At 41.4% G+C, this 24,598-nt stretch overlaps 1 protein-coding gene across 1 annotated transcript in view; it reads left to right on the top strand.

Annotated features, from left to right (window-relative positions):
- LOC133369415 (cadherin-7) overlaps window positions 1–24,598 on the top strand; it is a 183,217-nt gene that overhangs the window by 78,120 nt on the left and 80,499 nt on the right. Inside the window, exon 3 of the mRNA XM_061594705.1 lies at window positions 2,182–2,476. Within this exon, the coding sequence (XP_061450689.1) occupies window positions 2,182–2,476 (295 nt within the window). The remainder of the gene's footprint in view (window positions 1–2,181; window positions 2,477–24,598) is intronic.

The raw sequence follows: 24,598 nt of genomic DNA, 5'->3' as shown, positions 1-24,598 counted from the left end.
CTGAACAGTGGAGAATCTCAAAGGGGTAGTCATTTGACCTGGAGCCTGGGACTCCCCTAGTGTAAAGGAGTTTGGTTCCAGTCCAGTTCACTCCTCTTCCTCTGGGCCTAAGTCCTGACTGTTGCTGAAGGCCAGAGTCATGACATGATGTAGAAAAATAAGAGAAGGAATAAATCAAGGTTGAGACCAGATATTATGACATGTAAGCAGCATATAAATGTATTATTATTATTATTATTATTATTATTATTATTATTATTATTATTATTATTATTATTATTATTTTATTCACCACCACCACCACCACAATAATAATAATAATAATAATAACAAGAAGAAGAAGAAGAAGAAGCAGCCAGGGAGATAGCTGGATGCTGGACATGTGAGGTCAGGAGTAGAATAGTGTTGTTGGGTTTGGACCTAACAGTAGTATATCCGGGTGTCATCAGCATAAGCATAGCAGACTCAGATGAGGCCAGGAGGTTATATAAAGTTAGGACAGAAGACTCAAACACACACTTTGTTCTATGATATTTATCTCAGAACAGTTGCCATCAGTCTCCACATGACACCCATTAGCAGTGTGTGTGGTTAACTCTTCTCAGTTCTTGTTTATATATCTTGAGTCAACAACAACAACAATGGTTTATTGTATTTGTTTGTCACTTTATAAAAAAATGTCTCAATGGAACTTAAAATAAAATTAAAGACACAGGAAAAGAAAAGAACATACAATAAAAAGGACAAATTCTACCCTGCACCACTAAAAGAAGAGTGCCACAGTAGAGGCTAAAATCATATATGAGTGTGTTCTCAAGAATAAACCTCAAAAGCTTGGGTAAATAAAAATGTCTTCGCTTAGAACACAAAAATTGACAATTATGGTACCAGCCATGCTTCTCTGGAGAGAGCATTCCACAACTGGGGGGCACCACTGAAAAAGTACATTCTTGTGTTACCACCCTCTGCATCTCCCTAGGATGAGGTACACTTAGAAGGGCCCATGATGAAGACTGCAGGGGTAGGTTTTCAGTCACATGGAGGCAAACACAGAAGGTACCTCATGGTTCAACAGCCCAAGTGATATTGTGAGTGCACAAATACCTTTGTATTCCTGCCTCAAGTGTTCCTTGTCTTTTCCATGGTAGGTAGTTACCATTCATTTAATCTTGTGTTTTAGCATCATCTGTCAATGAAGCAGATTTGGCATTGTTTATAACATGTGAGTGTACTGTACAATTACCATCTTGCATATGTAAATGTAGATAATAGATTAACAAGCACATGGATCCTGTTCCTATAGAATGCAATAGTGTAGTTTATTTTATATTTGTACCAATCCAGAATTATCTAATTGTATAAGAAAGCTGCCTTAGGATGGAATAGTTGATCTTCATGATGTTTTAAAGGTTTCACAGAATTTGCTTTGTTTTAATTGTGTTAAAACTGAAACAAATGAAAGAGCTTCCTTAAGACCATACAGATAATTTAGGGCAGAATCATCTTCATACTTAACTGGTATAAAGTCCAGTTGAACTCAGTGAGGCTTAGTAGGCATGTATTCTGTTAAACTGACAAAGTGTGAGAACAATCTTGAATGATTAAATCCACTATCATTTTTCAAATTATGTAGTCAGTGGTCAGCAAAATACAGCACATTTGCTATCAATAACTGTGTTAAAATATATTTATATGGGCATTCATGCAAGTCCATTGCATTATTTCTCTTTATAATTTTGGGGGTCTAAATATTTAAAACTCTTAAAAGTACAAGCCCAATAATCAATATCACAAAGATCAAGCCACTAACTTCAGAGTAGTTCTACTGACCCCAGCAGGATTATTCTGGGATAAATACTTTTGCAGATTGTCAACCTTTTAAGATCAGTGGATGTTCTCCGAGAAAACTATAGCAAGAGGATGTTCTTGATTTGGGCTGACATAAAATGCATTTGACAATAAGATTGTTTATGGAATGAGATGGGACTGTCTGATTCACAGGAGCTGGTTGACAGCTTCCCATCTTTTGCTACATGCTATGCATAATCAAGATTTGGCTTATCTTTCCAAGAACAATAAAATTTCATACACTGCTGCGTGATGTGAATTTTTTTTTTAACATATATTCATACCACCAACTTTCTTGTAAGTTAATCTCATCTCTCATCAATTTTTCACTAGCTTCACTCTGATGTTGATAAAGGAGATGGCTCCATCAAATACATCTTGTCAGGAGAAGGGGCAAGTTCCATTTTCATTATTGATGAGAACACGGGGGATATTCATGCTACAAAGAGGCTCGATCGGGAAGAACAGGCCTACTACACCCTCCGAGCACAAGCACTAGATAGACTGACAAGTAAACCTGTGGAACCTGAGTCGGAATTCGTCATTAAGATTCAGGACATCAATGACAATGAACCTAAATTTCTGGATGGTCCTTACACTGCTGGAGTGCCTGAAATGTCTCCTGTGGGTAAGTACTTATGTTTTAAAATGAATTCTTTTTTGTTTTTGTTTTTTTGCTTTTTAAAAATAAGTGATGGTCTAGATCTAGGAAGCTATTTTCTGAAGCAGATTAGAAACATTATCCATTCATGTTTCAAACAAAATGATTAGGGGACCAGAACAACTCAAAAAAGGATTTTGTAGAGGTGGAAAAGGTGCAAAAAAAGGCAAGAAAAGGTTAGGGAAAAGTTACTGTGGGTAGGGCTAATTAATTTAGTGCGGAAAGTGAGTAAGGCCAGGGCCAGGGATAGCTTCAGCACCTGGCATCCTTGAACAGGTCCTGGGGCCCCAGCACCCTGGCAGAGCCCAATACTGATGCCCACTCTGACTCCCCTTTTGAAGTCTAGCTGTCATTTTAATTTCCCACAATGTCCTGATGTAGCATTAGTCTGGTACACTGTGAAAAATTAAAAAGGGAACTTGACCCAGTCACCAACACAATTCAGAGCACTGTTACCCTCCACCACCAGGTAGACCTACAGATGGAAGAGTGCATCAGAGGATACTTTGCCCAGGGCTTGTTCAAACCTGGAGCTGGTCTTACCCACACCCCTTCAAATATGGGGCTGATCTAAATAGCTTCTTCTGCTGCTGGCTCTTTCCCACCAGTCCTCATCCTCTTCACCAGCAATCCCTTATCTTTTCGAAGGCAGAGGCGTAACCATGGGTGGGTGGTTTCACAGACAGTTGTCTGTCTGGCTGTAAATAAAAACAACACTGAGCATGCTTAAGAGTATCACTTTCAGTTTAAAGTCAGCCCTTCTCACTTCACATTACACCCTCCATCTTTGCAGAGGATGGTGAAATGGGGAGGCTTCCTAAAAACATTTGGATTTTTGAGTTTTCCTTTGAAATGCTTAAAAAACTCATACATTGCTCTTCCCTAGTGCTCCTTCAGTGTCATCAGTAGAAGGCTGTCTTTCCTCCCTAAAGCCCCCAGGTATCAATCCGTGGTTTATCCCCAGGTAGGTGAGGTGGCAGTAGTAAGTGACTTGTGACTGGTGACCTTCACAAAGCCATTTATATGCTGGGACCCTCCCAGTTCTTTCTTTCTGTTCCTTATATTTTTCAGCACAGATCTTCATATTTCCTTAGGGCCCCTCCAGATTGGCATTTTCTTGTGGGTATATTTTGCAACTTGTTCTTGACATGATAATAGTGCATTAGTGGTGGATTTATTCTACTTTAGTTTGTTTTTCAATGCGTCCCCAATGCTACCACATTAATGCTGTCTGGAGGAGGTATAGTGCAACAAAAGCGCAACCAAAATGAACCAGAACATTTGTTGTGTAGAAAGTTACGGGATTCCAGTAAGATGTTATGGGGCATGCACTGACTGGAAATTAAGCAATGTGACCATCCCAAAACATTTGCAGGCACAAACAGATCCCACAATATTGCAGGATCTCATATGACCACCCTGATAGCATCATGAACACAAATCATCATAAATGCTCCAGGACTTCTGTAGGGATCCATGTGTGTCATTGTTCATTGTTTTTCTTAAGTCAGTCAGTTAGTTTGTTTATTAATTAATTAATTAATTATTAGATTACATTTATATCCTGCCCTTTCTCCCAATAGGAGCCCAGGGCAGCAGTTCTGAGGGGACTTTAAGGAATTCCACACCATTTGAGTGGAAAGGCGTGGTAAAAATGGGAGCGGGAAATAATAAATATTCAAGTGTCCATAGTTTATTAGTTTAAAAAAAGTAGTTCACAACTTAAGCTGTAGCCCAGAGAAAAATCCTATTAAATTCACCCTGGTTTTCCTGGTAAAATTGGGTCGTACCTTGCAGACATAGAGGCTACCGTGGAAGTCTTCTAAGTCTTCTAATCAATAGCCAGTCAGCAAGCTGCACAAGAACTTTATTATGTCTCTTGATAGCAACAAGAAATTTCTGACTCCACTCAGAGACAACTAAGTCCAGTGCCATCTAGTGACTTAACAAAACCATGATACTGTCCAAACACTTCTCCACCCTATTTTGTTTAAAGAAGCAACAATTAAATGAATCAGCTGTTTAAATGTTTGGTAGTTTGATATTGTCAAGTACAGTCCCTCATTGCAAAATTTCCAAGTAGCTCAAGCAGAACAAGTCATGGCTAGTAACATTGTTGTCAGTCTTATAAGATGGCTCAGGCAGAAGCTCAGAAGATGGACTTAGGCTTTCAAGTACTATTTGTGCATTTGGTCTTGTTGCTTCTCAGGGACAGAAAGAAGATGTCATCGACTTCTATGAAGAATTCCATGTTCAGTCTCACCCGAACCCGGTTGTCCATATATAGCGGCTGGAGTCTGCCATAGCTTTTCGCATCCATGTTTCATTTAAATTGTCTTTCTCTCTTAGTTCTAAATGTGATAGTTCTCTCACTGAATTGTGCTGGTTATAGAAACACTCTTAACTTTTTTCTTTTCATAATCTTTGTAATCTGCGGAGGCAAGTTTTTCCCATATCCCATCACTTTAGAATGAGATTCATCTCTAGAGTTGGAATAGGTAGCCTTTCCATTAGTAATTAAACTGGTCTGTATCCAGTAGCAATCAGTGTGTTTACCTACAGCTTAAAATAACAATATTTGGGTCATTCTGCCTCACGATGCGTATTGCAGTCTGTCTAGCTCTCACTGCCTCCCTTTTTGCTTGAGGATAGTGAGGGCTTTTGGTAATATGATGGAGGTTGTAAGATATCTAGAAGGACTGGGATTCTGCTGTTGTAGATTGGGCTGCATTGTTAGTCATGAGTTCATTTGGAATGCGTAAGTGAGCAAATATATTTTTTCAACTGTGGAACAATGTTGCTGCTAATATCAGGCAAGGGAAGTATCTTGATATACCTAAAATAGTGGTCAGTATCAACCAAATCATGTCAACCTCCCAATTCACACAGGTCATCTGCTAGCCTTTTCCAAGGTCTACTAAGTAAGGGTGCAAAGAGTAAAGGTTCATTCCTTTGAGTTGATCAGTTTCTTCATCAGTCTCAGGATAATTTTTTTGCTCTTTATGGCATGTCAAATTCTAGTCCACATATTGCATATTTGGTTCATTTTCAGTGTTTGGTTAGGTCCTGATGTCATTGTTGGGTAAGGTCTAGGATTTCTTTCTTCATAGATTATGGGGCAACAATATAGTTTACTTTTGCTATTAGGCCTTTCAGTTCACTTAGGTGCATACAGCCAGCAAAGTACTTCTTAGTCATCTCTGAAATACTGCTAAGGTATTCAGGCCATCCTGATCTGATATAATGTAGGATGTCTCCATGAGAAACTGTTAATATCTGATAAAGCCTGTTTTAGGATGCTGGTAGAGAAATACTAGCTTGTAAGTGTCTACTTTCATTGCGGGCTTCATGATAAGGTGGCTGCTATGGCTGCCATTTTTCCTCTAACATACTTGTCTACTGAGTGGAATCTCATCATTGTTATTAGAAGATGGTGACCTAGTAATGTACTTGGTCCAAATATTTTTCTTATATCAGGGTCACCAAGAGTGTATGGTCTGTGAAGAGCCTGAAAGAAGGCAGATCACATAGGTATCTATAAAAAGTTTCACATGCCCAGACACTAGTGAGTCGTTTTCTTTTTCAGTTTGTGCATAACATTCTCCTGCTTCAGTAAGAGCTCTGGAGCAGAATGCAGTGGGCATGCATTCTGAACTATGCTGCTGAAGTGGTATTCAACCTTGTTCAAAACAGCTTGCATCAATGAGAATATTGTGAACTTGTTGACATAAAAAACCCCTATAAGGTTGGGGTATTGGAGGTTATATATCCTTTATATTTGTAAAGACAGTCTCTGATCTGTCATCCAAACCAGGACATGGTATATTTCAGTAATATGTTTAGTGGTTGTGCAAATATTTATTTATTGCTTATTTATTTAATTTATATTATATTTAATTTATTTATTATTTGATTTATATCCCACCCTTCCTCCCAGAAGGAGCCCAGGGCAGCAAACAGAAACACTAAAAACAATCTTAAAAACAGACTTTAAAATATATTAAAACAAAACATCTTTAAAAACATGTCAAAAAAGCAATTCCAGCACAGACGCAGACTGAGATAAGGTCCCTTCTTAAAAGGCTTGTTGAAAGAGGAAAGTCTTCAGTAGGCACCAAAAAAATAATAGTGTTACGGGTTTGGGGTTGAGATAGATAATTTCTATGAGTCCCTTTCCAGCCTCTGATTTGGAGACTTGCGCCTGGGAGTGAGAAACTCTGCTGGTCAGATGAGTTTCTTTTGTTAATCTAATAGAGTGGCTAGGTGGGTAAATGGGTCTATCAGGTGCCCATCAACTGGAGAATGGGCCAGGGGGATCCTTTTGTCATTGAAAATCTTCAGGAGAGCCTCCCCCATCCTCCTGGGGTCTAGGAGAGGCTTGTGCTTGTAGTGTATCTGAGAAAGGTCTGGGAACTGGAGGCAGGCAGAGAGACTGGCTCTCTGCACCATGGCTTTGGGGTGCCTCCTGTAGCCCTGATGGAAAAGCTGGGTTTTGGACTGCTGATGCCTTGAACCCCTCCATCCTAAGCTCAGGTTGGAATGTGTGTAAATAAATAAACCATATTTCATAAAGACATCACAGTTTCCACTGATCTTCTTCCCAAGGAAACCAACCCCTGGGCAAGCACAGGAACCCCTGGAAATCTCACCGCTCGGAGGTTGGGGTGGCTCACAACACTAGAGATGGTGCCTATCTAATATTTAAGGGGAGGGAATTCCAAAGGGTAGGGCCACAACACTAAAGATCCATTTTCTATGTTGTGCAGAATGGACCTCCTGATAAGATGGTATCTGCAGGAGGCCCTCACCTGCAGAGTGCAATAATCGACTGGGTATATAAGGGATAAGACGATCTTTCCAGTATACTGGTCTCAAGCTGTATAGGGCTTTATACACCAAAACCAGAACCTTGAACTCAGTCATGTAGCTATGCAGATTGGGATAGGTCTCAACTTAAAAGGCTTGTTGAAAGAGGAAAGTCTTCAAAAGGCACCAAAAAGAAAGCAGAGTTGGTGCCTGCCTATTGTTCAAAGGGAGGGAATTCCACAGGGTAGGTGCTGCCACACTAAAGGTCCGTTTCCTATATTGTGCAGAACGGACCTCCTGATAAGATGGTACCTGCAGGAGGCCCTCACATGCAGAGTGCAGTGATCGACTGGGTATGTAAGGGGTAAGACGGGCTTTCAGATATCCTGGTCCTGAGCTGTATAGGGCTTTATACACCAAAACCAGAACCTTGAACTCAGTCATGTAGCTAATGGGCAGCCACTGCAATTCTTTCAGCAGCGGGGTGACATGTTGGTGATACTCTGCCTCAGTGAACAATTGTGCTGCTGCATTTTGTACCAGCTGCAGGTTCAGAGCAACCTCAACAGAAGCCTCACATAGAGTGCATTACAATAATCCAATCTGGAAGTTACCAGTGCATGGACAACAGTGGTCAGCTATCCCAGTGCAGAAACAGTATCCCAGACAGTAACAGCAGTCTTACCAGCTGAAGCTGGTAAAAGGCACTCTTAGCCACTGAAGTCACCTGGATCGCTAGCAACGAAGATGGATCCAGGAACACCCCCAGACTATGCACTTGCTCTTTCAGAGGAAGCATGATCCCATCCAAAGCAGGCAACTGACCAATTACCCAATGTGGGAACCACCAACCCACAGTGCCTCCATCTTGATAGGATTCAGAGTCAGTTTATTGGCCCTCATCCAGCCCACCACCAGTCTAGGGCTTGCATGGATTCTCTTGATTCAGATGTTAGAGAGAAATAGATCTGGGTATCATCAACGTACTGCTGACACTTCACCCCAAATTTTCTGGTGACTGCTCCCAAGGGCTTCATGTAAATTGTACAGCATTGGGGACAAGATGACACCTTGCAGCACCCCACAGCACAACTGCCAGGGGCCTGAAAGACAATCGCCCAATAGTATTCTCTGAAAATGACTCTGGATATAGGATCGGAAGCAATGTGAAGCAGTGCCTCTGATACCATGTCACCAAGTCGGCTCAGAAGGATATAATGGTCAATGGTATCAAAAGCCACTGAGATACCATGGTCAGTGGTATCAAAAGCCACTCAGAAGGATACCATGGTCAATGGTATCAAAATCCACTGAGAGATCAAGTAAAATTAACAGGGTCGCAGTCCCCCTGTCCTTCTCCCGATAAAGGTCATCCATCAGGGCGACCAAGGCCGATTCAGTCCCATAACCAGGCCTGAACCTAATCTGTTTCATCCAAGAGTACTTACAATTGCTGCACCACAACCCAGAAGTCCGAAATACAATTACCCAATGTTATTCTCTGAAAATGAACCAAGAGGTAGGATTGGAACCACTGAAAAAAAGTGCCTCTGATACCCATCTCACCAAGTCAGCTCAGAAGGACACCTTGATCAATAGTATCAAAAGCCACTGAGAGATCAAGTAAGAATAGCAGGATTGCACTCCCCCTGTCCTCCTGATAAAGATCAACCATCAGGGTGACCAAGGCTGATTCAGTTCCATAACTAGGCCTGAACCCAGATTGGAATGGGTCAAAATAATCTGTTTCATCCAAGAGTACTTGCAATTGCTGCACTACAACCCTCTCAATCACCTTCCCTAAAATGAGGTAAAGCTGGGCTTTAAAGGAAAAGGAATGGCTCTTCATCTGTGCTTTACAGTATGATTGTACAGCAGCCTTCCCCAAACTCAAGTCCTCCAGATGTTTTTGACTACAGCTCTCTACCCAGACCATTAGATCTTCCTCTGAGGCCCTTCTCCAGGGCCCCCCTCTGAGGGAGGCTTAGAGGGTGGTGACAAGGGAGAGGGCCTTTTTCAGTTGTGGCTCTCCATCTATGGAATCTGCCCCCCAGTGAGGTATGCCTGGTGCCTTCATTGTCATCTTTTTGGTTCCAGGTAAAGCCATACCTTTTCTCCCAGATTTTTGATCGATTGAGATGATGTTTTGTTTAATTATGCTGCCAAACCTTCCTGTGGCTGTGTGGGGGTGCTATTGCCATTGTTTTCTTGTTGTTTATTGTTATGTTTTATTGTGTGTTATATTTGTTTTTGCTTTAATATTGTGTAAGTCACTTGAGGAACTTTGGGTATCAAGCAGTAAGATCACTGCATCAGCCTGGAGCTGGTTTAGCAATCAGTCAGGGATAAGGACCGATACCATCACATGACAATTCAGGATCCATTCGATCCTTGGCCAGCTCAGCCACACTTACTTCTAGACTGCTCTGTTTCAGATCCTTCTGCTGGCTGTCCCAGCGTACATACCGCTAGTGGCACTTCCATCCACATGTTTGCCAGGCAGAGTGGCACTTGCATCACATTGTTTGTGGTGGGCGGCCTGCTTGGCTGGAAGAGCTGGGTGGAGGATCACCTACACTCAGTCTAGTCTCCACCCAGCTCTGTGCGAGGGGAAGATTGAATTGTTCTGCTAACCATATAAAGATACTATCTACACCTAGTTTATTATGGCATGAGCTTTTATTTGAGCTTCATTTGATTCAGTTGTAGGGATATATTCTAGCCGAAGCTGACCTTAAATAAATGTGTGTGAACAAGCTTTTCTCAAGCCAGCTGTCTCTTGGTGTTTTTCATAATTCAGTAAACTCCAGATTGTATCGAGAATTATTTCCTTCAAAAATGACCATACATAAATAGATTGGCTGTATCTTTGGATAAATTCTATTTTCTTTCTTGGAGTCCATGGGTTGTATCAACATTAGTCATGCACAGAGTAGACCAAATTTATGGAGCTAAGTTAATTATGTCCATTAATTTCAGGGAGTCTACTCTGAGTGTGGCTAACACTGGATACAACCCTTTGTGTTCATGTGAATGCATTAGCAAATAACTCTTCCAGATTGCAGAGTGAAAGTATAAAAATAACAAATCAGAACAAGCAGTCTCCAATTGCTGTGCACTACTCTTGAAATCACTTGTCCCTTTAGCAACATAAAGGAGAGTGGTTTGAAACATGAGTCAGGGGCAGAGGGAAAACAAGTAAATCACTTTTACTGCAATATGATTTTACTAAAATGTAAGCATAAATATTATTGCTGAGGATAGCTGGCTCTTTTCCATAGTCCTTTAATACAATGTCAATGCAGTGGAAAAAAGGAGAGTAACCTCTGAAGAAAAGATGGAGATCAATGTTCCTGGGCATAGATATAGATATGGTTATGAATATATAATATTTATTTCCCACCCTTCACCCAAAAGTCCCAGGGCAGGTTGCAACAGTTTTAAAATATAGCATATACGATGAGGGCAAGATGGTAGAGAGAGAATTCTTAAACCTTGTTCTGGCTGCACTCAGATATTCCATTACTTTTAGGAACAAATAATTCCCCAACTTGAAGAAACCTATATATTTGAACAAAGAAAACCCCAACACTGGGATCTCTGCCTCATTCTCTCTAGAGGCCTCTCCTAGGGTTAGGAAAATTTGATAGAAGCACCACATTTTGGATTGTCTTTGTATTATATACTGTTCTTAAAGCTTAAACATTTTTGTGTGAATTTGTATCCCTTGCGTTCAGGAGGGGGCAGCACTGGAAAGTGTCTCCCTCCCTCATCTTACTCCATGAAAATGACTGATCTCCATCTTTCATACCTTTCTATATTTTCTTCCTTTTCCTAGGCTATTTTTTTAAACTCAGTGCTATAACACCTAAGCCAGAATCTCAACAGCAGTCAGACCCCAGGGACATCCTTCTCTGGAATAAGTGTCATGAGGATTCAAAGCTTTTATTGGATCTCAAACACATTTTTTTTAATACAAGCCCTATTTTATGTCTCCTTTCCCCCTCTCTACTTTCTCCTGCCACCAATATGATTGAAAGCACCACCACACCTTCTGAGGTACTCTGTTCTCCTAGCCATGATCAGTTTAGGTCTCCACTATCCTATGCCTACTTTGCCATTCTCCATCATAAACATGCAGCCAGGTTAACTATGCTGTAGGAGGGCAGCCAGTTCCCTGTCTTGACATGTGTTCCCACAACTTTCAGATTCATTGCTTGTGGATCTGGTCCATTTACATATTGTCACTTCAGGGATGAGGCCACAATCCTGTTTCAGGATATTGTGGCAATATATCCTTGATGACAACCTTGGGTCATTACACATTACTGTATGTGTCAACTATTAATTTTTCCTGCATCTGTGAATCACAGATAGTAAATCAACTTTAATGGGTTTTTTTCCTGATGCTGATCCATGGTGTTATGGAGGAACTAGAAGGTGGGATGGAGACATGTGATTTGGCAAGTGTGTGTGTGTCCTGATGCAGGGCATCATACACAGCCTATCACAGGGGGTGTTTATTAGGCAGCCCTGACCTCTGCCCCTCCCCCTTCTCTTGGCAGCACAGCACCTGCCCACCAACCCTCTGGCTAACTGGTAACTTTATGGTCTGAGTAGGAATTTTGGAGAGACACCTGGATTCGTTGTGTGGTGTTCCTCCCCCCCCCCATACTGGGGACTCGAATATGATTTCAGAGAATTTTGCTGGTTTGAATCATTGGTTTGACTGATTCTTTGCCAACTTAAATTTGGTTGTTTGACTAATTTGACTGATTTGGATAATTTTGCTAATTGAATATTTTGGTAACATGGGATGTGAGTTGCAGGCATGATGGCTGATTCTGGCAACCTGGTAAAAACTCTGAGGCACCTGGAAGGTGGAAGATTGGTCACTCAAACTACCCTCATTGAAAGCCAGCTCAAGGAGAGGTGGGGTCCTTGGTCAGTGGAGGCTTGTCACCATCAAACATGGATTAGTGCAGGCTGCTGTGAGCAACTTCATGTCTCTTCTGCAGATCTTTAAGATGAGCAGGTAATGAAGGGCTAGGATTTGGTCTCTTAGGAACACAGGAAGCTGTATCACATCATACCAGTGGTCCATCTAGCTCTATAAAACTTGAACTAATTAGGAAGATGTGGGAGCAATGGGAAGTGCTAAAATTGACTTTGTGGTGGTGGTCTTACAAAATACTTAAAGAAGACATTGGAAAATGGATACCAGCAGTTATATATATTAAAAGAGAATTAGATATAGCAGATATAGAAACAAACTGCTGCCATAATCATTGTAATGAAATCAGGAGGAAGGAAATAATTTGAATACCCATGAATTTGCTGAATGTTGAGATCTGTATTTATGAATTTATGTATTTATTTATTTGTATATGTATGCGTCTGTGTGCTATAAGTCTAGTCGTAGGATGGATATTTTTGTGCATATTCTATATGTATTGTGCATTTTGAATTTATATGATTTCTTTTTAAAAAGCCCAGGGATAATGTATTTAACAGATGTAGCCCTTTTTACCCAACAGCTATCTCATATCCCCAATCCCATTAGAGGGGGTGCAGGTGCAGTAAGATATGATCTTCTTGCTGGTGGTTGTTGACATTATTTCAAATCGACCAAGGAAGAGGAAGAACTCAAGCTAGTGTAGTAAAGACCATGCATCTTATTCTAATACAACAAAAAAATTAACTCAGGAATATTCCAAGTATGCCAACTTGAGTCTCAGCTCATTCGTGTGTGTGTGTGTTTCTTTGTTTCTTGGTATACTCTCCTGTATTTTGTCCTGCTCTTTCAAGTAAACCAATATCTGAGACTGTAATCTATGTAATTTTTTCTTCTGCTATATCTGATCCCATGCCAGTATATGTTTAAAAACTTGCACCCTGTGGCTGTGATGTTGTGGCCATCAGCCACACAGGCAATGTATTTCCCAAACAGCCATGTATTATTTGCATGTTGCTAGCCATGACAATAGAGCCAGTGACAAGAATTGGAGATTTTATACATGCAGGACCTAGTGTGGGAATTCCTATGGAGACAGAATCAACTGTGCCACAAAATATGTGTGAAGTAAATGAAGCTTGAGTCTTCCATAAACAAAGTTTGAAAGTGGACAACTAAATCCTTTGGACAACAGCCCCCATGCAGCTTTCTATATATTCCCAGCAGATGCCTTTGTTTTGAAGAATGATTAGAATTTGAAATCGCTGGGCTTTTCAGGTAAAACTCATTTAATCTTTGTGGTGCAGCTAGATGGAACTTACTTTTATAGAAGATTGGAGACACATTCTGTCCCTGATTTATGATTTCAACAGTTCACTATGATTATATATGTGGCAAACTACTTTATTGGTTCTGTCGCACATACAAGTTATTCTTGCACAGTGTATATTCTTGTTCAGATGGTAAAACAAAGTGAAATTAATTCCTGTACAAACACACAGCAAAAGGTGTATAAATCACCAGAAAATAAGGTTTAAGTGGGATTATATGTGGTACATGAGCCTTGTATACTACAGCAAATTAAATCTACTTCAAACTTCTTGGAATGGTATATTTAAATGCCTTTGGGGTTACCAGTGAAGTAATATTTAATACTGCATTAATATTGGATTAAGGATTTAATAGCACGAACTGCTTGCGTGGCATTTATCTTACACAGTCACATTGATTCATAGTTTATTTATATGACACAGTTTCTAATTAAACATCTACAGCATTCATGAAATATTAAGGGGAAACAAAGTATCTACCTCCTATTTAGTTTAAAATTACATCCAGGGCAAGGATTTTATTAATTAGTTATTGAGTACAGCAAAAGATTTTTCACACAAAACTAATTATGAAAGCTTGGAAACTACCAATCTGTGCAACTGTCTGTTCATTATAGAGATGGATACAAGTTTCTCCCTAATTTCGGTGGCCCAAATTATGTGATCTTGGTTGCCGGATGGCACCACTGCATTAGGAATCCTCTATTATTTCATTTTAAAAAACCTGTTCTATATAAACTACTGGGTTTCCCTGCTTTTTTTATCCCCCCCCCCAAAAAAAATACATAAGCTATCAGTGTACATTTAAAAAGTGCACGATGATGAAACACCAGACAAAGCTTTCAGAATGACCTAGGGGCAGTTGCACCCTGTCAGCTTAACCTAACTCACAGGTTTGATCTGAGTATAAAAGTAGGGGACACTATACATACACCATGCTGTTTGGAGGAAGGGTGCAATAATGTATTAAAATGTAGTAATGTATTTAAAAAGAACACACACACACAAAGGACAGAAATGAACAGACAGTGACAACAGAAAACAGTGACAAACTACACTTGCATTTATTCTGGAATTAATTTTAGATATTTTTCCATGTAAAAATTAAAAAATAAGATATAATGAAATGAGTAGAATGGTTATGGGATTAAACTGGTCTTGGCCACTCTGATGGATGACCTTTATCAGAAGAAGGAAAAGGAGAGTGCAACCCTGTTGTTCTTACTTGATCTCTCCGACACATAGCCCTCCTTCAGAATTTGCACTTCTCTGAATTTGTAATGAAGTTTTCTAGCCAAGTAATGTGAACACAAATGCATATACTAGGGTGAAGTGTACACATAAATCCATACAAATAACTTACAAAAATGCATTATAATAGGGAGGAAATGCTTTGCAACAATGAATATATTAAGCAACATTACATATAAAAAATAAGTATATTAGGAGAAATTCAACTAAAAGAAAAAACCGTAAACTGATGTGAAAATGTGGAGAACTGAATTTACGTTTGGAACAATGAGAAACTGGGAAAAACTGACAGATTTGTCCATCCTTAGGCATCATTGGTATGCTGATGATTCCTAGCTCTATTTCTTGGTAACATCTGAATGAGGAGAGGCCATGGAAGCCGTCGACCAGTGCCTGGACTCAGTGGTCGGCTGGATGAGGGCCAACAGGGTTTGAATCCTGGCAAGATGGAGGGACCCATTAATTCCACTGAGATCCTGTTTATGCTCACTCAGGCGCAAAGTCACTTAATTCATTAGGACCATCCCATCAAACACCTGTTTGGTAGGGTGGGGAAGTGCATAATTTACATGGTGTGGAAGATGTGTGGGGGTGACCTTTCCTGAGCACTGTCATCACAGTTGTTTGGTAGGCAGGGGAAATGCAGGGGGGAGGGAAGCATACAGATCTCAAGGAGTGCAGATTTGGTGGGAGACAACCAGGGCCTCTGAGAGGAATTTTATCAGGGGGTACAAAGTTTCTTTCGGGCCCCTTCCCTTCTCCATTAGTCATTCTGTTTTTATCCACTACGGTTTTATGCCATGAGCTGTAGCCTCTAAGGTCAAAAAGGGTATGGAAGACGAGAGAGGAGTGGAGTGGAGCGCTCTGTTAATTTTCTGCGTTTAAGGCCTTATGTTGTTATACTCCCTCCACGATAAATATAAATAAAATAAAAGAGGATCAGAGATAAGAAAGCACATTTGATTTGAACATCTTTGTTTATGCTACAATACAGATAAGGAGAAAGAATTCACATTGAAACAAGGTAGATAAACTTACTATTTACTTTAAAAAAAGATCTTTCCTGGCCTTTTTTGTGAAAAATTTCGAATCACAGCATGAAAATTAATTGTTCTGGCAATGTTTGATTCAATACTTAGTCTGGCCAAATCCACAAGACGTTCCTGAGACATTGTAGACCTTAAATAATTCTTAATTAGCTTAAGTTTGCTAAATGACCTCTCTCCAGAAGCTACTGTTGCTGGAATTGTTAATAGCATTCTTAAGCTAACACAAACATTTGGAAACAGGACACCAAGTCTGTACTCTGTTAACAAGTTCAACAGATCTAATGGCTTTTTTCCCCATTTTTTATGAAACTTACTCTGGAAGAAACTGAGCATGCTCAGTGGCCAAGGTAACAAGAGGAAGAGATACTTTGACCTTAAGAGGGCATGGTCATTAGGAAGCTAGATTAACCCTTCCCCTTTAGTATGAAAGGAAAAATGCGGTAAAGCCTTTTGCAGCTCACTTGCCTGGCATTAAATTAGCACTGGAAGACCTCCTAGAACTAAATTTGACAGCCAAAACACGCCCTTTTAAGGTCCAGGTATCTCTTCCTCTTGTTACCTTGGCCACCGAGCATGCTCAGTTTCTTCCAGAGTAAGTTTCATAAAAAATGAAAAAAATCCTCAAGTTTGATTATTTGTATTTTCAGAATCCAACAGAAATACAAATATTTGTTTGAACAATGTTATGCTTTTTTGCACAAGTTAGGGGGGAAAGAAAAACAAAGCACCATTTGTAGGCTTGCAGAATGGGAGCCAGCAGGAAATGACATAACAAAGGGAGGGAAACGGAGCTCCCCTCCTTTGGCTCCCAGGCCCCCTTTTTGACCCCGGGCCCAGGTAAGATGTACCCCCTGCACCCCCTCCTCTCATGGGCCCTGGAGACAGCAAATTTGATGGCAAGAGGAATTTAGCAAATAGCTGGTGTGGGCACCTGTGTGGACCATAATGAAAGCCTCCAGTGGCCATATGTGGTTTGCAGGTTGTCTACATGTGATGAAAGAGACCATGGGGATCCCATAGTTTGGTGAACTGTTTCAAATTTACAGATTTCAACATAGTTTTGTGTATCAGGATACACAGTGTGTATGTGTGAATAGGGAAAATTATATAAAATTCACTAATAGGCAAAAAACCTTGCAGTTTAAGAACGTACTATAGCCAACAGATATTTCTATGAAACTTTATCAAGCAGGGAAATTGGGCAGCTATAGTGAATGCACTAGGGGAACAGGAGACCTGACCTCCCGTCTGAGATATTGTAAAAAGGTAAAGGTGTCCCCGCACTTATAGTGCGAGTCGTTTCCGACTCTTAGGGTGACGTCTTGTGACATTTACTAGGCAGACCGTATATATGGGGTGGGCTTGCCAGTTCCTTCCCTGGACTTTCTTTACCCCCCAGCATATGCCAGGTACTCAGTTTACCGACCACGGATGGATGGAAGGCTGAGTGGACCTTGACCCCTTTTACCGGAGATTCAACTTCCTCCTTCCATTGGAATCGAACTCCGGCCGTGAGCAGAGCTTCGGCTGCGTTACCGCCGCTTACCACTCTGCGCCACGGAGGATCTTCTGAGATATTTTACTCTCCTACAAATTTGTAAAAATGCAAACACCATTTGGTTGGTCTTTCACAGCCCAATCCACTTCCTGTGCAGCTTGGAAGAATTTGGTAACATGTGCCTTTTGTAACCCTTGTGCCTCTGGTAACCCATGTAACCCTTACAGGGTTGTTAAACAAGCATTTCTGAGTTCAGGGCTATACGTTTTATAAGGTTTTGTTTTGAAATGAGCTTATGGGAAGCATCAGGATGGCGTAGGGGGATATTTTCAATTTAAATACAAAATTCTTCCAAGCTACACAGGAAGTGGATTGGACTCCTTCTGGAAGGAAGGGTGGGACATTAATGATAGATAGACAGACAGACAGACAGACAGACAGTCAGTCAGTCAGTCAGTCAGTCTGTCTGTCTCCCTGGACAGAACTCTGTGTGTTTCAAATGCATTTGGATTTTTCCATATGCTTTTGAGTTCCAAATGAGTGTGCAAACTTAACACATTTCATCATGGAGGATGGTCCATAATTATTGCCTGGTCTATCTCATTGGAATCAGACTCAGAATCACTGATGTGCTTTTTTCCATTTTGTTTAATGTGAAATTTAACACTAGAGTGGTTCATAAATCAGCTTATAGACATGACAAGAGATGACTAAGTCTCGCTATTCAAGTGAAGATGTTCTCACAGCAACCTGACATCTCCTATGGGGCCACTTAAATAGAGTCAGAGCAAGCTCACTATTTGCACAAGGGCTGTTTTTCAGATCAGATCTGTTTCTAAGATCAGGACTGAGCAAGCAAATGGGTGCTCTGTCACACGGGTGGGGGAGCGACTCATCCCTGGTGATGGGGGAGGAGACAAATTGGCTAGTTCTTCCCAAGCCCCTCCTCCTTTGTCACCTGTTCCTCCCTCCCTAGATGCAGTGCCAGGAGCAATTCAGGAGTGCTGGTGGACTTTGGAGGCATGACTGGATGAGGCTCATTGGTGGACTGTCTCTTCAACCACCGATGATGGCTTGGCAGGGGTGGGGGGTTGTCACTGACCAAACTACTGAAATCTTTTCTGGTTTCAGACTCCTAACTCTGCAAATGACTAGGGTTCTCCCCTGGTTCCTAGTCCCCCCCTCCTCTTCACTTTGCCAGGAGTTTTCTGTGGGGCCCATGACATCACCTTTAAGCCTTTTATCAGAAGTGCAAAACTCAGAAGCACAATTAAAACAGTGTTTAGTAAATAAACATATATCACTCTCACATATCTTTTAGAGCCACTTATAATATGTGAACAGTGACTCAGTAACACTTCATAGACTAGCTAGTTTATTACTAAAGTGTGAGATTCCATGGGCTGCAATTTGCTTTCTTGGATGGACAAAGGACTAAATAAATAAGTGTACAAAGACAGTTGAGATATACAGTTGAAAGCACTATCATACGAGCAGCCAGCTGCATTGCATTTCTGTGTTTAACTGGGACATATTTGTGTGTATGTCTATCCTTACTTCTAAATAGCATCCATTTTGTTTTAAGCCTTGCTCATTCATCCATCTTTATAAAAGGGAGGGGGGTCTTCAGCAGTCTTCTCAGGGCCGATTCTAAAGGGCGGCCAGGTGGGGCACTGGCCTGAGGGCCCCTGGAGCTACAGGGGGCCCCTTAGCATCCCCTCTGCTCCCCTTCCATGATCCACAGCACGAACCACAGAATGCAGGGCAGGAGCTTCTGCCTACCTGCCATTCCCTCGCTCCACCTACCTGTCTCCTGCCTTTTAGCATTGCCCTTAATGAAGATGGCGGCCCTGGTTTCCCTAAGGTACTGAAGCCCCTGCCGCCATCTTAGTTGATATCAGAGATGCACGTACGTAGCACGCACGCATGCCATCAGCAAAGATGGCGGCGGAGGCGTCATCCCCTTAGGGAAACCGCAGCCTCCATCACCATTAAGGGCAATGGAAAAAGACAGGAAACAGGTAGGTGGGGGGGCTGCACGCGTGCGTGCACACACACTGTGGCCCAGCTGATGCCCAAGGGCCCCAGCATGCCTGGAGCCGGCCCTGAGTCTTCTAGTTATTTTCCAGAGTTGCTTTATAAGATACCTGCTCTTCCTGCAGGCACTTCCATGGTATAGTCCTCTCTCATGCTTGTTCCACCTAAGAATGTATTTGGGAAGATTGCTGATTGAAAGCATCTCCCTCCATGTGATATGCATACATGAGTTGCTTTATATTTACATTCAAACACATCACATTCTGCATTTTCTGTGTAGAAATCCTTATTTCCTATATACATCATGCAAAGCGGTTTGGGCAATTGACAGGGGTCCAGGGATGTCATCATCCATGATCTTGGGGGGTCTTAGACCCCTTTTTGGGGAGCAGGGTCCCTATTAATTTTAACCTATTTTAACCTGTTTTAACCTATTAATTATTGTGTTTAATTATTGTTATATTGTATTTTATTAACGGATTGTACGTCGCCTAGAGTGGCCGTTTTTTGGCCAGATAGGCGACTCAGAAATAAAATTTTATTATTTATTATTATGTCTCCAGCATCCTATGAGCCAATCAGCATGAAAAGGGAGTGTGTTAGTCACTGAGAAGAATATTCTAACATGCTTCCTTATCCTTTCCTGCTGATTGGAGGCATTCAGAGCTAAAGGAGATGAGGCAGTCACTGAGAAGACTCTTTTCAGTAGCTGATACTCCCCCCTTTCATGCTTATTGTCTCCTAGAGACATCTGTTGTTGTGGAAGAAGGCATTAACAAGGATCTCATTCTCAACCCAGCAGCAAAAGAAAGGGGGGGGCATGGCTGTGACTATTGTGAAGGGACCCTGCACTTCTGAATTTGCCACTACACGATTGCAGGGATCATACAGATAAAACTGTATATACATTGAGTAGATATTCTAATTCCATTTTTTATTTGACCCCTGGAGTTTAGCAATTGTATTGGCTCCATCCATGATACTATCTGCAAAAAAACTGGCATTGCTAAGCCAGCAGGATTTACAAGCTACCCCTACTGGTCTTGCAGAAATTGTCATCACAGTTACATATGGTTCTGTGGCTCCCTTAAGAAAGATCAGCAGTAAACATGGAGCTTACTGCTGGAGGAATTTGTAAGGATGTTGTCAGTAACTGCTGGTCGTAAAAGTTCAGTTAGCACTTCCTAGAGAGATTGTAAATTCCAGTGTGACAACATAGGTGTTCAAAAGAATGAAAGGGCTAAATGATGGTTATAACATTAAAAACAAATGGGAACTTTAGAAACTTCACAATACCGTATATGGTCCCATACCATGATCATGGTAGAGAACATAGCAAACATATAGATCCTATTTGAAAAGTCAGTTTTACTAGACTGGGCTCCTGCTGGGAGGAAGGGTGGGATATAATAATAATAATAATAATAATAATAATGGATAGATTTGCATTCTCTTCTCCAATTCCCAGAATGGGAGGGTGATGATGATGATGATGAATGTCTAAGTGTTATTTTCCTGTTTTTATGTTATACTAGAGGCTCTGCCCCTGCTTCCTTCACTAACCCCACCTGTTGACACCAGTGCTTCCCCCTACGGGTCATCAGCACTCCTCCCTCAATCTCCCCCCATCAGGTCACCAGCATTCCCCCTTCCTCTCTCCCCACATGTTGCTATCTCCCCCCCTCTCCTCCCATGGGTTGCTGGCACATGGCTCACCAGCACATGGCTCACCCTCCCTCCCTTCCTGCACACAGGTCACCAGCATTCTCCCTCCCTCCCTCCCACCCAATGAGTCGCCAGCACTCTCTCTCACTCCCTGCACAAGGGTCACCACCACTCCCCTCCCTTCCCCCCACAGGTCACTAGTGCTCCTCCTCCCTAGTCCCAGGTCACCAGCACCCCCACGGGTCTCCCATCTACCCACTGAGGCCCAGGCCCAGGGTGCAGCCCTCTCAGCCAGCACAATTTCAGCTGCCAGCCCTCTTGCTCACTTGTCCACCATCAGGCACCTCCTGCTCACCATCGGGCGTTTTGAATACTGCCGCCACCAGGCACCTTGCACACTGTTGCCACCAGGCTCCTCATGCTCTGCCACTGCTGGGTGCCTCATGCACACCACCACACGTCTCTTGATGCCAGTTGCCTTGTGCTTGCCACTATCACCACCACCACCACTATCGTGCCTCTCACCTCACCTTGTAGCATCACGCTACCCATGACCACTTAGAAAAATTTTATAAGTAAGATTTATATTTATTTAGAATATATAATAAATTTAGAACATATATAGAATTTTGAATAAATGATCTATATATAGAATTTTGAATAAATGATCTATGGTGACCTTTATGGGTTTATATTTTTAATATATTTAGAATATGTATAGAATTTAACTTTTATAAGAGCTGCTTTCCATCAGAGGGGAGAAATATTATGCATGAGTTAAAGAAGGACCTTATGTCCTTAAATCCTTCTTTAAAAAACGAAACAGAACTTATATTAGTATTTTGTACATGTTTAAATGCACATTACTCTTAGTTTTTTTGGGAAGGGGACACTCCACACATGCTCAGAGGCACTCAAGCTGACATAATAGAATTTTTGAAAACAAAAGAGTTTACTTGATATTACTCAGTTTGCGACTCCTTATATATTATGCACAGCCTAGACAAATCCATGTTTGCCAATTTTCATAGAGAGAGGCTTTGGTCACATTGTGATAAACTTGTGCACCATTTCAAAAGAATATTTACAAAAGTTTTGAATGTATGTCATACTGAGGAATTGCTGCTAGAACACATAATGTCTGGATATTGTTCAGTGGTTTACTGCTTACTAATGCCCTCTTGCCTGCTCTAAATTCCTCAAGCGTCCTATGTAGTCTTGGGACCACAGCAGCTTCTGATCTGAGTGCTTCTTCCTGTATAACCTCTCCACATGTTCCAATCATGATGTGAAGCCCTACTCCAGATCTTTTGATCCCAGGAGCCATGGCTGGTGATAATCAAAGCTAGACCTTTTCTGTGGTGGAATGCTTTGCCAAGTGAGAGGTTTTACCTGATTGTTTGCTTTTCATTGGTGCAACTTTCAAGTCAAAGTTTCAATAGCTGCTTTGAGCCTTTTTATAGGGGCTTCTCTTTTATGTCAATATTTGTGATTCAGTGGAGATCATTCTGTATCTTATTATTTTTGTTTCAGATCATAAACCACCTTAAGTGTCTTTGAAAATTAGCCAGTTCCTTTAAATAACTAACTATATAAATAAATAAATAAATAAAAATGCACAGTAGCAGATGGCTATAAATAAGGAATCAACCTCTCCTTAAGAAGAGAAACTCATATTCCTCTGGTTAAAGTCATCATGATCCAGCCATGTCTACCATTAAGAACTGAGCTTCCTCTATTGCTATTTCCATTACCTTTCAAAGAGGAAAAGCATCATGCCCTCCTGGAACGTGATGAAGCATCATGCACTCATGGAAGCTAGTGATAACAGCCTTGTATGTACATGAAGCTCTAGACTAGCTCAGTTTATGGTTTCTTATTCAAAATAATAGTTTGCATAGCTAATTCAGTCAGAAATGTTTGCAGGGCAGGGAGTGCGGCACAAACAATCCTAGTTATTAGCTAAACTATCAGGATCAGTTCATTAGAGTCAGAATCAGATCAAGACATGAGTGAGTGGGGGCAGGAGTATTCAAGGGTTCAAGATTAGCTTCGAGGTCCAGTGTCAATGCCTGGTATGCGGGAGCAAATACTGGGGACCACAGCCCTCTGGGGAAGAGTGCTAAGTAAAGTGACTACAGTAGGCATCACCAAATTAATTATCCCGGAATGCCTTTCAGCCCCAACATAGCATTTTGATGAGCATTACTGTCCGTTCCCTGTGTAGCCTGGTAAGCTTCCAGGGCTGTAGGTTGCAGTGGGTAGCAAGCTGTGGAAGGGAGAGGTATCAGCACCCGGTCCAATGCTCAGCAGAGAGGTGCTGAAGGAAGCTGCTACAGCTGCTACCACTATCTTTGTTTCTCTGAACAGATGCAGTGGAGTCAGAGGGCAGCTTATCCAAGGTATCCACAAATCTGGCACCAGACCTGTTTGCTCCTATTTAATTAGATACTCACACATAAAATTAAGAAGTTGTCTAGGTTAATGAGATGCACAGCAGCAGTGGTTCAAATTCAGCAAAGAAGGAGGAGGAGATGTGATAAATATGTGGGGCTGCCCTTGAGGTTGGTCCAGAAGCTACAACTGGTGCAAAATGCAGCGGTGAGACTGCTCATTGGAGCAGGGTATCACCAACATGTCACCCCGCTGCTGAAAGAATTGCACTGACTGCCCATTTGCTACCGGGCCAAGTTCAAGGTTCTAGTTTTGGTGTACTATACAACTTGGGACCAGGATACCTGAAAGACTGTCTTACCTCTTATATACCCAGTCGATCACTGCACTCTGCAGGTGAGGTCCTCCGGCAGATACTATCTTATCAGGAGGTTCGTTCTGCACAATATAGGAAATGGACCTTTAGTGTGGCAGCAACTACCCTGTGGAATTCCCTCCCTTTGAATATTAGGCAGGTGCCATCTCTGCTATCTTTTTGGTGCCTTTTGAAGACTTTCCTCTTTCAACCAAGCTTTTAGGTTGAGACCTATCACAGTCTGTGTCTGTGTTAGAATGGCTTAATATGTTTTTTAATAATGTTTTTAACCCTTTTTTAAAGTTGTTTTTTTAAAAATGTTTTTAACACTGCTTTGTTTTAATGTATTTTAAGATCTGCGCTTATGATGTTTTAAAGTGTTTTTAGTGCTTTGTTTGCCGCCCTGGGCTCCTGCTGGGAGGAAGGGCAGGATACAAATTAAATAATAAATAAATAAATAAAGAGAAGGGGCAAGACAGTGGCTGGGTGCAGACCCAGTGAGAGATCTTTGCCCTAGTGAATTCTGATAATGCTTGCAACTCTTTCAAGTACACATCTTTATGTTAGAAAATGTGTAGAAACAGCAGTTTAGAATTGGTGGCCAAAAATGGACTGCAATATAGACTGTGTCTTGTCTTTGCAGAGTGCGAGACTTGAAGGAAAAGAACACTGGTTTGAATGCACCATAAAACCTAGGGAGGTTTGCTTTACTTCTCATCAGGGCCAGAGCCAATGGTTGGCATTGTAGG

This window comes from Rhineura floridana, chromosome 1 (genome assembly GCF_030035675.1).
Source record: "Rhineura floridana isolate rRhiFlo1 chromosome 1, rRhiFlo1.hap2, whole genome shotgun sequence".
Taxonomy (NCBI): Eukaryota; Metazoa; Chordata; class Lepidosauria; order Squamata; family Rhineuridae; genus Rhineura; species Rhineura floridana.
Note: the sequence above shows the minus strand (reverse complement) of the source record. Positions and strands in the feature narration are given on the sequence as shown.